General features: G+C 36.8%; 1 protein-coding gene across 14 annotated transcripts in view; it reads left to right on the plus strand.

Annotated features, from left to right (window-relative positions):
- Nucleotides 1–14763, plus strand: part of PRRC2C (proline rich coiled-coil 2C) — a 69215-nt gene that overhangs the window by 18490 nt on the left and 35962 nt on the right. For 10 of the 14 annotated variants that reach the window (XM_016221426.2, XM_016221434.2, XM_016221429.2 and 7 more), the window contains exons 2-11: nucleotides 456–621; nucleotides 1389–1566; nucleotides 3143–3252; nucleotides 4306–4431; nucleotides 6417–6640; nucleotides 9879–9961; nucleotides 10570–10703; nucleotides 10784–10871; nucleotides 12042–12186; nucleotides 12865–12918. In XM_016221426.2, the coding sequence (XP_016076912.2) occupies nucleotides 510–621; nucleotides 1389–1566; nucleotides 3143–3252; nucleotides 4306–4431; nucleotides 6417–6640; nucleotides 9879–9961; nucleotides 10570–10703; nucleotides 10784–10871; nucleotides 12042–12186; nucleotides 12865–12918 (1254 nt within the window). In that variant the 5' untranslated portion in view covers nucleotides 456–509. The remainder of the gene's footprint in view (nucleotides 1–455; nucleotides 622–1388; nucleotides 1567–3142; nucleotides 3253–4305; nucleotides 4432–6416; nucleotides 6641–9878; nucleotides 9962–10569; nucleotides 10704–10783; nucleotides 10872–12041; nucleotides 12187–12864; nucleotides 12919–14763) is intronic. The other 4 variants (XM_016221428.2, XM_016221431.2, XM_016221435.2 and 1 more) reach the window with 2 other exon arrangements.

The raw sequence follows: 14763 nt of genomic DNA on the forward strand, positions 1-14763 counted from the left end.
CAAAATCAATTAAAAAAGAAAACACAGCTCTGTCTGTGATGCTGCAGTTGACAAATGTGAAATGATTTTTATTTTGTTAGGGCCTAAACAGGCATTCCTTGACCATGAATGCTTTTTGCACGGTGTACCTATTCTGCACCATCTTTAACTCCCATGCTTCAGCTGTTGATGGCTTCTTGGTAGACTTCACCACCTTCTGCCCTGCTCCACCTCTAACCCCTCCAAATAAACAGTCCTAAGGCTGATGTATGTGCACCTTGTTAAATTGAAGGGAAATGGTATGAGAGTAAATTTGTGAATTATTATTGATGTGAGTTATTGAAGATTGATTTCATTTCTCAGTGTTTTTCTTTTTTCAGAATTTCTGTGAACATTTGAATTTTAGGAGTTTTTAGTAAGCTATATAATAAATTCTAAAGTTTTCTTATTTTTCTTTTTTTATGTGCATCTCAAAGACTGGTTTTAAGGGGTGTGGCAGGAGGTTTTGGACTCGATGAGTTTCCACCGAAATGTCGGAGAAGTCAGGCCAGAGCACAAAAGCAAAGGATGGGAAAAAGTATGCGACACTCAGTTTATTTAATACTTACAAGGGTAAATCATTAGAAACTCAGAAAACCACAGGTGAGTAAACATCAAATGGCATTTACATTTTTATAGCTTTTATGCTTTTGTTACTGTAAGTGGTATACTGGAGCTGTTGCTGTTAGGAACTGGGACAAACCCATATTCACACAGTATTTACAGTGGACTTTTTATGTACACAACACTTTTTAGGGGATGTGAGTTAAATACCTTACAATTAAAAATCTATAAACATGTTTATTTTTTATTGTTGTCAGCAGAAAAAGTAGAATTGTGTGGTTCCAAAGGGGAAACTCAGGCATTGAGATTGGTAGACATAGAGCTGCATGTTAGTGGGGATTTATTTCCACTTCATGTTGTGGACTAGAGTCCTGTGGTATTTTGTTTTTTGATACCTTGAGCCCAGTGTTTCCAGTGAAAAGTGAAAGCTGGACCACATATGTTACATTAGCAGTGTTCATTATGCACATAAAATAAGCATATTTATTTAACATACTAAGTTTTGAGTTTGAAATAGATTCTGTGAAAATTACAAAACTGGCATTGTTGGTGTTTACCTTTTCATAGTATATAGGCTTTATTGTTAGATTTTTACAGCATCTGGTCAGTGCCTTGGTAATTTATTTTAAATATAGTCTCTTCATTGGGTTTTGTTGCAGGCGTGTGGCTTAATTTCAAAATTCTTACCTTAAAATATTAGAAAATAATAGCTCCAGATTTCATTAATTCCTGTTTTTATATTGTCTTAAGAAGAAAGTGGGTAATAAAATAGATGTTCTAAGAAAGTTGATGTTATTGATCTTTAGTTGCAGCTCGACATGGATTACAGAGTCTTGGAAAAGTTGGTATTTCACGGCGCATGCCTCCACCCGCTAATCTCCCAAGTCTTAAAGCAGAAAACAAAGGCAATGATCCTAATGTGAACATTGTACCTAAAGATGGCACAGGATGGGCATCAAAACAAGAGCAGCATGAAGAAGAAAAGTAAGTCAATGTCTACTAAAGAATGAAATTGGTCCCCTTTCTTTGTAGGGAATTTGTTTGAGGTCCTTCTGTGTGCTACGGATTGTGCTGCATGTATTACATATCTCGTGCCCTTTAAAGTCTTTCACAGGGTCAGCTTTTGATTCATTTTCCCTGTGAGTGGGGTTTAAGTAGCAGTACTTGCATGCATCAAGGCAGAACAACGACAGTTGCTAATCACAACTTTTCTTACATGCTCTACCAGGTTCTTCCCTTCTCCCCTACTCCCACCAAATTAGACTTTCTCTTTCTAATATGATTAGAAGTGGATTCTGTTGAATATTTCTATGACACAAAGAATCTCTGTCTGCCTGGTTTCCTGAAACTATGCCTGATGCATATTGTAGGTGCTCAAGTAATATTATTTCAATGAATAAAGAATTAGCAAGAAAGCTGGGATAAAATTAATACTGTCCCTATCAATCATCATTCGTTCAACAAATATTTAACATTCTGTATGTTGGGGATTATGTGGGGCTCTTAATTTATTGAACGACCAAGTCAAGTGGTAATTTTATTTTTTATTTTTTGGCATGAATTTTAAACTTTATTTGCTGTACTTAAGTGAGCATTAAAAAATGCCAGGCTCTGGAACGCAGGAGCTGCAACGTGAGGGCGAGATTATGCATTAATTACACTCATGGGGGCCCAAGGAAACCGGGGACTGAAAACCTAATTGCAGTTATTTAGGGCAGCGCAGGTGGCAGGCGTTTCCCTCTTTAAACCCTTTTTCCAAACAGCCTCCTCGGTGCTTTCCTGAAACAGGGAAGTAGTGGTAATTTTAAAATAAGGCAAGTATTTTTTGATGCTTTTTGCCTATATCAAATTTCTGTGCTCTTGTTTGGGTTGCTCTGTATAGTAAAGTTGACTACTGGAATAAAGCTTGTCAAAGACAGCCTGCCCTCTGCTTCTTAGTTGTAGAATTATTTTGTATAGTAAGTCAGAGGTCTGCATGTATGAGAAATTAATTGTATTTCTAAAGTCTCTTAACTACCGTTTTAAGCATTAATTCATTACAAGGATTGAATAATAAAAACTGTAGAGCCTTTTTTAAACACCTTATACTCGGGATGCATCAGGCAGGTTGTTGCTGTTACCTCTGAATACAGTAATAAGTACAGTGGTGAACCTGTTGACTTCCAGTTGGAGAACTTGCTTAGCCTTATCCCCCAGCTAATTCCATCAGCTCAGACCGTATGTATGCCTAAACTGTTACCTCTAATTATAAATGTTCACTTTTTCAAAACAGGGTTTTAGAGGCTATGTTCAGTAATGAGTGTTTCTTTTTTTTACAAAATGAAAGTAAGCAGAACTGTCTTCTCCTTGGGGTATTTATTCAAAGGTGGAAAAGAAGGGATTAAAACAGCTGTGCCTTATTTAAAGGGATGTTGCAAAGGGATATCTTTTGTGGAGGCTGTATCTATGAGTCACTATGTAGCCAGAATAATTTGTACAGAAATTCAGCTTAAACACACTGTTCAGTTTATTTTATTTAAGCATATAATATCTGAAATAATGGATTCATGTTTTTTTTAAGAGCACCAGAAGTTCCACCAGCACAGCCAAAACCTGGGGTTGCAGCTCCCCCAGAAGTAGCACCTGCTCCAAAATCATGGGCCAGTAACAAGCAAGGTGGGCAAGGAGATGGTAAGTGGACATTAGCTGGGGCACCTGATCAGGCTTGATAGTTACTGAACAGCCATGTGGGAGATATGGGGTGGAATAGTGTGTTGGCAGGGTGGAGAACCTTGTCAAAGGGCATACTCAGGCCCTATAAGGTCTTTTAAAAATCTCTTGGGCTAGTTAAATTTCTGGGTCAAGAACCATCTTTGCCCTAATGATTAGGATTTAAGAAGGAGTCTTTAGGATTCACTCTGTCCCACATTATTTTATCTTTACCCTACACGACCAGGTAAAACCTTGTACTTTCATCTCTTGAGACACAGGGCATTGTGTAGATGGCTAGAAACCATATTCCTCTTCATCTGTGTCCCTAACCTTTCGGTCTCAAACATGCTGCTCATGATTTCCATGGTAGAGAAGAGTTGTCTCTAGCCCTAAAGCATAGTAGCTGGAATACTTCTACCCCACAAGGAATGGTGGACTCCCCACAAAAAATTTTTCCACTTGAAAACAGGAAATGTCTATAATACATTGTGTGGAAAAACCCATTTGGGCCCTGAAGCTGATAAAAAGCAGCTCTTTTAATTTACAGAAGCATAAAACGAAATATGCAGGCAGGATAGAGGTGGGTGAATAGTGAGGCTCGACTAGTATCTCAATAGTAAGTTAAATGGAATCAGGCAGTGAAGTGAATTTTAGCCTTGCCATGGTGCTTGCGGTGTTTACCCCTAAAGTCTGTTTCAGTCATAGAATTTGAACTGATAATCTTAGAGGTATGAATGAAGGAATTTGACTTCTCCTGAAATAAATGAGAGACAGAAGTGAAACTCAGTTGCTTCATCTTAATGAGTCCTCTGGGACAGTATCTGGCAGGTTCCTTTCTTAGATTTTTATCTCCTCATGGCTGTTCATTAACTTTCCAAGGGATTCTAAATCTAAATAATTAAAAAGTTTTATGGATGCGAATAGTCATCATTGAAATGTGGAATAATCAGAAAAAGGCAGCTCTATCCTGGGAGGGTTTTGAATTATCTTTGGTATGAAAGTTACATTTAATTTTTTTTTTTTAATCTATAGGAATCCAGGTGAATAGTCATTTCCAGCAAGAATTTCCCAGTCTGCAGGCAGCTGGGGATCAGGAAAAAAAAGAGAAAGAAGCAAATGATGACAGCTATGGACCTGGACCCAGTTTACGCCCACCTAGTAAGAGTACTTTCAGTTTAATAAAAACACAGAATGAGATTATATTTGTGTTTTGTTTGTTTGTTTTTAAAAATATATCTTTATTGATTTCAGAGAGAGGAAGGGAGGGGGAGAGAGAGAGATAGAAACATCAATGATGAGAGAGTCATTGATCAGCTGCCTCCTGCACACCCCCGACTGGGGATCGAGCCCGCAACCCAGGCATGTGCCCTGACCGAGAATCCAACCCCGATTGCCTGAATCCTAGGTCAATGCTCAACCGCTGAGCCACGCCCGGCCGGGCTGTATTTGTGTTTTGTCTTGTGATGTGACTTCCTGCCTGCCTCTGTTGTATGTATGACTTGCCTCTTTTTAAAAGGCAGACAGTAACTAGTTGCTTACCACTTACTTGAGTGTGGTTTCTACATGAACAATATCAGCCTAACTTTGAGAACTCGTTGGAAGTGTACATATTAATGATGCCTAGGTTACTGAAATGTACATTAATATTTGGTTATTTTTACAATAGTAAAATATTTAGGGCATACCTCTCCAATATGCATATACTTATTTATAAATATATTTATTTGCTACTCCATTAATATTTAGGGATCCCTAGATTTCTGAACTCAAACCTAGGAAGCAAATAAATTTAGATAGTGAAAGATACTTGTAGTATATACAAAACAAAGCAAAAATTAAAGATAGAAATATAAAGTCTTTGAGATTTCTTTAAGGCTTATCAATTGTATTAGCTTCATATTGTCATGACCAAATACCTCAAAGGACCTGTATACATGGGGAAGTTCCTCTTTACAGTAACGGTTACAAATTCATGTTTCTGATAACCTGATACATTTCTTTTTGCTGTTGTTTTTGGCTCATTTCTTGTCAAGTCTGGCTAGATCATATTTATTTATTTAATCCTCACCTGAGGATGTGTTTTTTTAGAGAGAGAGAAACATCTATTGATTGCCTCCCGTACACTCCCCAACTGGGGATCAAACTTGCAACGTACGTATGTGCCCTGATTGGGAATTGAACCCACCACCCTTTGGTGTATCAGACGATGCTCCAACCAATTGAACCACCTGGCTAGGGCTTTTTTTTTTTTAACTGCTTTAATGTTCATGAGTGTGTATTAATAGATGTGTCAGCTCTAATGTTTCCCCTTGATTTTCATCACTTATCTATTGCTGCCAAACAAATTTGGCAGCTTCAAACGTGAAACTGAGTGGACTTGTTTCACACAGTACCTGAGGGTCAGGAATGTGGGAATAGCTTTGCTGGGGGTTCTGGCTCAGGAACTCCCCACACAGTTGCAGTAAAGCTCTCATCTGACAGTGACTTGACTGAGGCTGCTGTTCCGAGCTCACTCATGGTGGCTCTTGTATGTGGCTGCTCACAACATGGCTTCCCTAGAAAAAGTAAGGACAGACAGACATTTCCCACCTCAGGTGGAAGCCATAGTCTCTCGTCATCTGATCTCAGACGTGCCATCACTCCTGTTCTATTCTGCAGGCTATATAGACCAGTCGGGTACACTGTGAGAGGGTGGTACAAAGGGTGTGAATACTCGGTGATAAGAGACCCTTTGAGCCATCTTGGAGGCTACCTACCAAACCAGGTTTCCTTGTAAAACCATTTACCAGTCTTATTTGGTTTAAGTGCAGTTGACCCAGATAATATAGTCATTAAACCTGCTCACTGGGGACGTGAACCCCCTATCAGATATTGGTAAAACTTAATAGAGAACTAATGTTTTTCCCCCAAACCCCATATTTGGTTTTGGTGACATCTTTCTGAGGTACATCTCTGCTTTGAAAGCCACTACTTTTGACTACCTAAACACCAAAAGCATTAGTAGGGCCTAGATTAGACTTCCGCTGCTCCTTCACTGTGCTGCTTGTTATTTGCTTGAATTTCTTGAACCGCGGCTAGTTTGGTTTCTCTCTGTTACATTTTCAGATTTTTCCTTATTCCTTTCTTATATCTCTCTGTACCAGATGTTGCTTGTTGGAGAGATGGTGGTAAGTCTGGCGGCTCACCCTCAACATCTGACCAAGATGAAAAACTCCCTGGCCAGGAAGAAAGCACAGCTGGGCCATCAGAGCAAAATGACATCCTCAAAGTGGTGGAAAAGAGGATAGCTTGTGGTCCTCCACAGGCTAAACTGAATGGACAACAGCCTGCCCTGGCTTCCCAGTACCGAGCTATGATGCCTCCTTATGTAAGTATTGCTAAACAAATAGCAAGTGCTTAAGTAAGAGGTGTTTGAGCTGGGTTCTAAGAAGAGAATTAGAATGGAAAAAATTTAGATCTTTATTAACATCTAATAAAAATTAGCATTTTCTTTGATAACAAGTATAGGAAACAAATCACAGTACCTGCTTATCCTTAATAGGGATCATAGATATTTTCATGTTACATAGTTTAAGATATTTCAAAGTATTGTTTATACTCAACATTATTTGATGATAGTTATTAGGGTAGACCCACTTGTTTTTTAACAACCTAATATAGAAGCATATGTACTACTATGTCACAAATTTGTTTTTTAAATACTGTAGTAACAGAACTATATATAATTGTTTTCTTTTGTTATACCTTGCATTTACAGATTATGCATTTTAAAAACATTTCTATAAGAAAAGGTTTATAGCCCTAGCCAGTTTTGCTCAGTGGTTAGAGCGTCGGCCTGCAGACTGGAGAGTCTGGGGTTTGATTCCAGCCAAGGGCATACATACCTCGGTTGCAGGCTGTATCACCCGCCCTGGTTGGGGCACTCACAGGAGCCAACCAGTTGATGTCTCTCTCTCATCAATGTGTGTGTTCCTGTCCCTTTCCCTTTTCTGCTTTTTCTGAAAAGCAATGGAAAAAATGCCCTCAGGTGAGGATTCAAAAAAAAAAAAGTCCATAGAATTTATGACTGCCAAAGGGCTCGTTTATACCTGCTTATTTCTAAAGTTTTTATTGGTATATCTTTAATTTTTTAACTTTTCATTGTGGAATATTTTAAACACATGTAAATAGAAATAATAGTACAGTGAACCTTTCTCTTCCCATATCTACCTTCCATCTTTAACCGTTAATCAATTTGTGGGCAGTCTTGTCTCTTGTTTCCCACCACTTTGAATTATTAAAGCAAATCATAGATGTCTCATTTTCATCCATATATACTTTAAGTTATATATATATATATATACACACACACACATATATATATATGTATGTATGTATATTTTTTAAATTTTTATTTATTGATTTTTAGAGACATCCATTTTTGTTCCGCTTATTTATGCATTCATTGGTTGATTCTTGTATGTACCCTGACCAGGGGTCAAACCCAAAACCTTGGTGTGTCAGGATGACACTCTAACCAACTGAGCTACCAAGCCAGGGCCTTAAAGACTGGCAGGGGGCGGGGAGGAGTGGGTTTCACAATGCTATTATCATAACTGAAAAGAACATTCTTTTTAAAATAAAAAGAATAGTAAGCATTGCAGTTTCCCTTATTGTCTCATAATTAGGATCCAGATAATGTCTATTCCTTGAGATTGGTTCATATTTCTCTTAGAAATCTTGTTATCTGTGCTTACCTCTTTCCCTCTACCTCTTAGTTCTGGACAATTTACTTTTATCCTGTGGAGTTTCTCAGTCTCTGAATTTTGCCGATTCAATCTTTGTAGATTCATTTAATATATACTTCTGACCCTTATATTTTCTATAATTTTGTAGTTACATTTGGTGCCTTCACTCATTTGTTTGCTCTCAGCCTACTATATAATCATATGGCAAGTTACATTACCCAAGTAAATAAATTTACATTTTTTAGGAGGACGTTAATCTCAAAGGGAGTAAGTATTTAGTTTCTGTATTTTTTTATGATTTTGAAGTATTCAAACTCGAAAGGTCCATATTCTTTTTTTATATTTTCTATTCTTTGTATTATTTTTTAGATACTATAGGGTAGTGGAGGGAAATAAATGATTAAAAACAATTACTTGTTAAATATTTTCTTTAAAAAATTGGGAGTGTGATAAAAATCAGTCTTATATACTAACCTCTCCTTGAAAAATAATTTACACCCAACTGCTTGTCTGCTTATTTTCAACTTGTGCTTCCAAAGACCCCTGAATTTCCAGGGATGGGTATGGGATAAGGGAAGGTAAGAGGGAAACTAGGTGGACTTTGTCCACAGTTTTGTCAATGATTTTACTTGAATAAGGTGTTCCACTAATTAACAGCAACAGAAACATTTTGAAAACCACTACCATGTATTGAGAATTTAAAGATTGTTTCTACAGTTAATGTTGTGGCAAATTCCTGATTTTTAAACATTTAATCCCATATGAAATTAATCTCAACAATCAGCAAAAGGAAATAATGCAGCTTTACCTGTGAACATTTACCTCCAATAGTGTATTTGCTAACCTCAGTATAAAGTATGATGCAACCAAAACCATTCCAAAGTATTCTCCAGACAGAGGCTTTGTTGAATTTCAGCCGCTGCTGAACTCAATTCACTTTGCTCTGACCCTCCTTAGAGGTATTTTCTTCAGACAGCTTGATTTTATAAGTACAGCCTTCAAGCATGAAGTAATTTTCTTACCAAACAGCTATTATTATTTTTTTTATAAAATAATTATTTCAGGATATAAATTACATATTTAAAGTAATATAATTTCACATACACACATATATTTTTTTAACAAATGTTGACCTGGATATAAGCAGATGGTAAATAACTAAGCACTCCTTGACATTTCTTTGCTCTCGCATCATAGGTTGAATCCGTTGGTGTTTTCTCTTTATAATCTAACTTATAACTTCTCCTAAACGTAGCTTGTCAAAGCCAAGTTCCCATAGAGAGCATCCTCTTTGTGCCTCATTTTATAATTACTGTCTGCACAGTAACTTGACTCAGAATCCGCCTGTGCCCTACCCATAGGAAATCTCCAGGTCACTCCCTGCCCACCTCCTCCCTCACTCCCTTGGGTTTTGGACTCTCCCTTATTTTTACCTGAATTTAGTTTCTCTTTATCAGCAAATCTGCCTTCGATTAATCTATCCCTGCATTAGGATCTAGTCTCACATTATTTCCTTGCAAGTATTTGAACTTGAGTAGTAAGGCTTTGCTGTTTTCTGAGGTCCATACATGTTACCTTTTTTTAGTTTTTCGTGTCAGTGTACACTTTTATGTAATTTTGTTAATGGGATAACAGAAGTTCTTCTTAGGATGTGTGCTGATTATTACTATTTGTAAACTCTTGGTGGAGGCAGTAATCTTATAAGTGGCTTATTATTGAAGGTGAATGATGATCTGTACCAGCAGATAAATTAATTATTCGTACTACTGTTTATTTTTAATCATTCTATAAATTATAATTTCATGTTTAGTCACAGTGATCTTTCTTTTTTAAAAAACTGGGTTGCTAAATTTATCGATGTTTGTTTTCCACATTCAGATGTTTCAACAGTATCCAAGGATGGCGTATCCTCCTCTTCATGGTCCCATGAGGTTTCCACCTTCTTTATCGGAAACAAACAAGTAAGACTATTAAATGATTAAAGTCCACAGGGCATATATATGCTTACTAAGATTTTTCTGGAGGTTGAATGGACTGTGATGATTGATTCATTTTTCTGTCCTCAAAGTACAGTTGTTACACTTGGCTAGCTTTTATATGACAACAAAATTATCTTACATAAAATTCTGAAAACTGAAAATTATGGCCCTAAAAATTAATGACACTTGTTTATCCCTTCTTTAATAATATTAAGGATTCCCCATTCTCTCTTTTTACTTCTTGCTTGAGCATCCTCCTGAATGGTGGTTTTTCTTAAAGTTCTGTATTTTGAGATTAATATTAGTCTTAGCCATATTCTCCTTTAACATATATTTGTTTTATTTTAAAGTTTTGACAATTAAAAAATCATGTCTGCTGTTAAATACTTGCATAAGAATTATACTGTGTGTTGTCCTAAATTTATGTATTAATATTATAATTTCTTCATACACATGTCAGGTGCAAAATATTTTGTATATCATATAGAAAATATTGTTGAATTGAACTAAATTACAATCTTTTAATTTTTTTAAATTTAGTTTTATTAAAATTTTGTATTCTTTTCCCCTTATAACCTCTCATTCTTTAGAGGTCTTCGAGGAAGAGGCCCACCTCCATCATGGGCTCCTGAGCCGGAACGCCCCTCCATCCTTAGCGCATCAGAACTGAAAGAGCTTGATAAATTCGATAATCTAGATGCCGAAGCTGATGAAGGTTGGGCAGGTAAGAGGCAAAATTAATGAAGCATTTTAAATTTTTTGATGCTTTTAAACAGTCCTTCTGAGTTTTCCTTAATTTAATAGGTGCCCAGATGGAAGTAGATTACACAGAACAGCTGAATTTCAGTGACGATGATGAGCAAGGAAGTAGTAGTCCTAAAGAAAACAGTAGGTAAGTTGTTGTGGTATCTTTTACGAGTAATAGTATTCGTTTGTTGACATGATATTAGCCATTTAATCAAAGAGGCTTCATTAATAGGCATTTGTTCCTTATGTAGAGAATTTCTATATTCTAGTCCAAGGACTTTTATTGAGTGGGGATGTGGTTAATGAGACAAATTTTAAAAGTGCAGCTAATCAAGGAACTTTAGTTTGATGTTTCTAAAGAAAGTAATTATTTTAACAAAAATGTTTAGATAATTGCCATCTAATTAGAGATTTTTTATTTTTTTTTAATACTCACTGGAGGATGTGTTTATTGATTGGTGAGAGAGAGGGAGAAACCTCAATCGGTTGCCTCCTGTATGTGCCCTGACAGGATATCGATTCTGCAGCCTTTTGGTGTGTAGGATGACACTCCAGCCGAGTGACCCGGCCAGGGCTAATTGGAGATGTTTTGAGAGACAGCATTAAGGATCATTTAAAACTTGTTACTTGCTTGACCTGATCCATATTTACAAAATTGTAGAAAAATTACTTGGGTTACTATAGCTACTTCAAGTCTTAGGTTTTTTTAAGCTTAGCATGCGGCATCTTGGAAAATAGTAGCTTTTTCTTGTCTTATGGAATATAAGGGGCCTCAGAATCAGGAATATTAGGGTTATGCGACATAACAGTTGGGCCCTTAAAATACACAGGAGCTTGCTTGCATGTACATATTGGTGTAGTTTTTCATCCAATGCATTGTAATAGTCTGCTGTTTTCTGGTCAGTTGTGAAATGCCTGTGATTTTTTCTAAATACCATAATTTTATTTATCTTTTTCATTAAGTCAGAATCAATTACAATACAGTTATTGGGTGAGGGTGATAGAAAATGATAAGATTTTGTTCCTTTGCCAGGTTGTATTGGGTGCAAGCATCTATATTTGACAAAACTGAACTTTATATCTTGTGGTAATAACCTAGCCAAGCCCAGTCCCCACAACATTGTAGATATATAGTATATATTTATTGAATAAACACATTAGTGCCACTCCATCACAAAACCATCTCATTCCTTGATAAATTTTTTTCCTTGAAAGTATATGGAAATAACGTCTTTTTACATAGAGAAAATGCATTTACTTATGGTAAAGTCTGTCTGCTTCACTTTTTCATTTCACCTGATTTTTGATTCTTTAGTGAAGATCAAGGTTCAAAAGCCTCTGAAAACACTGAAACCCGAAAAGAAGCAGATGAGGTGTGCAACACTAAATCATCATCTCAGACACCTGCCCAGCCATCAGTAGCAAAAGGTCCTTATGGGAAAGGACCACCATTTAATCAGGTTTGTTGGACTCAAGGATATCTTCGTCACTGCAGATATTATGGATGAATTAACCTTACAATGAGAGTTGGACAAAGATGTAGGAAAAGGAAATTACTTTTTTTTCTTGAATAGCTCTAGATCTGAACAATTTTATTGCATGTAACAGGAACTATTAATTACAGTAACTAAAATTATCAAGTAGAAACTAAGCTTTTACTTTTTTTTCTTATCACAGCTTGGTCATATCAAAGTGGAGGGATAAATCATTTTGCCAGACTACCATTGCTAAAGGGCTTTATTTTAGGTAAAGGAGAGATTTTCTTTAGGTAAATCTGTTTTAGTTTGCCGTTAGAAAGAAAATCCAGAAAAAGTATTGGGCTTACGTAAATAAAAATGTAAAACTAGAGGCATATTTCTAAGCAGCCAAATTACCTGGGTTAGAATTCCAGAATTTATACACTAAAATTCTACCTTTTGCTAAGTTCATTTGAGATTTTAACCTTATTGAAATCGCAGAGTAGTTCTATAGTAGAGTGTAAAGTTATCTTGCAGTGAGTGGTGTAATTTTATTGAAAACATTAAAAGGATAATGATGGTTTGCTTCTTTCCATCTTTTGGTCTCACTGGAAAAAAAATCACACTCAGAAATATTTCTAGTAGATATCTTTTCTCTAATTATTTTGTAATAATCCATAGGAACGTGGACCATCTTCTCACCTGCCACCACCTCCAAAGTTGCTTGCACAGCAGGTAAATTTTAACTACTACATGCTGGTTTGTGGTCTATATGTGTTTGACTTTGTTTTCATGGAAAGATTCTGTGTGTTTTATTATAACTTCTAGGAAACAATTACGGACTTTGTTTACCTTGTATCTCCTACGTGTCTTCCTCTTCACCCTTTCCCTTTGTTCTTAGCTGATGAGCAAACTCCTCATTTCATTAGGAAAACGAAGCACCCACTTTCCCCATTTTAGTGCCCTTCCTGTTCTGGCTTCCTTCCTGTTGTCCTTACCCCTTCTTGTTCCCTGGATCCCATTTTCTATCACTTGCTGGAAATATTATCTCCCAATTAAAACATCTTTTAAACTAGCCCTCCTTTAACTCCCACCACCCTCCACCCCCTTTCGATTTCTTTTCTATCTCTGCTCTCCATGGCAAAATCATTTCAGCAAGCTATTTACACTTACTGTCTTCAGGCTCTCTCTCATTAACATCTCCCACTATACCTTTGAAACTTATTATCAAGGTCAATAACGACTTCCATCTTGCCAAATCCAGTTCTCTTGTCTTTATTTTACTTAATCTCAGCAGCAGTTGACATAATCTCTCCATCCTTCATAAAACTCTGTTTACTTGCTTTTGAGGCATTATATCATTTTTTCTCTTTCTTCAATTTGTATTCCTCTGGGCCTCCTGTACTGAACTTTGGGTGTTGGAGGGCTCAGAGCTGTGTTCTCATTCCCTTTTAGACATCTGTAATACAGTCAACATTTTTAAAAAAAGAAAAAAGCCTTACAGCTCAATAAGCTCAATGGCCAGTAAGCATCTAAAAAGATGCTCAGTGTCTTTAGTCACCGGGGAAATGCAAATTAAAACCACAACATGTCCCAAATTAAAAAGACTGATGACACCAAGATGTTGGCGAGGATTAGAGCAGCTGGCACCCTCGTACATTACTGGTGGGGCTGTGAAACTGTGACTTTTGGCAGTTTCTTATGAAATGAAGCATATACTTACCATATGACTCAGCAGTCCATCCGTAGCTATTTCTGCAAGAGAAATAGAAGCATACATTTACACAAGACTTAGCTGTTTCATTCATAGTTTAAAACCAGAAGCAATCCATGTTTCCATGCACAGGTGAAACAGTATGCCTGGGAAGAATTGCTACCCAGCAATGAAATGGAGCAAACTATTGATGCACACAGTGACCTCAGCCTGTTACCCTGAGCACAAGAAGCCAGGCACAAAAGAGAATATGACTTGAAATCCTAGGATAAGCAAAACTACCATCTCCTGCCAGCGGGGAACAGCAGCTGGTTGGGGGCAGGGTGCTGGGAAAGGAGTGACAAGGATGCTCCATGTATTGATTAGGGCAGTAGTGTTCAATGTGTGCAATCACATTTTATGTAAATTATACTTCAGTGAAGTTGCTTTTTTTAAAAACTTACTTTGAGTTTACTCTGTAAATTAAGTACTTTTATATAATTGCTTTGTTTTTGCAGCTTGTCTTTGAGCTATAGATGAAGTAAACTGAGCACCAGGGGAGAGTAAGTGGTTTGCCTCAAAGCACTTTTAGTAAATTATAGTCTATCTTCCTGTTGTTTTTCATATTCAGCCCAGTGTTTTCACCATACCGTTATTTTCTAGGATCCTGACGAGGTATATGGCTTTTAAGGTTTCTTCACCCTAGTAGCTATTAAATCCAGTACTTTTAAAACAAATTTTTTTTTTAGTTCCTTTTTATTTTGCTTGTCTTTACATAGTTGCTGGCAGTGATCTTAGAGTACTTGTTTTAGAACACATTAAATCATTAAAACTTAGCCTCCCAGGTGAGCCTCCCTCGTTCCACTTTGGGCTCTAGATGGGCCTTT

This window comes from Miniopterus natalensis, chromosome 19, assembly GCF_054644295.1.
Source record: "Miniopterus natalensis isolate mMinNat1 chromosome 19, mMinNat1.hap1, whole genome shotgun sequence".
NCBI classification, from domain to species: Eukaryota; Metazoa; Chordata; class Mammalia; order Chiroptera; family Miniopteridae; genus Miniopterus; species Miniopterus natalensis.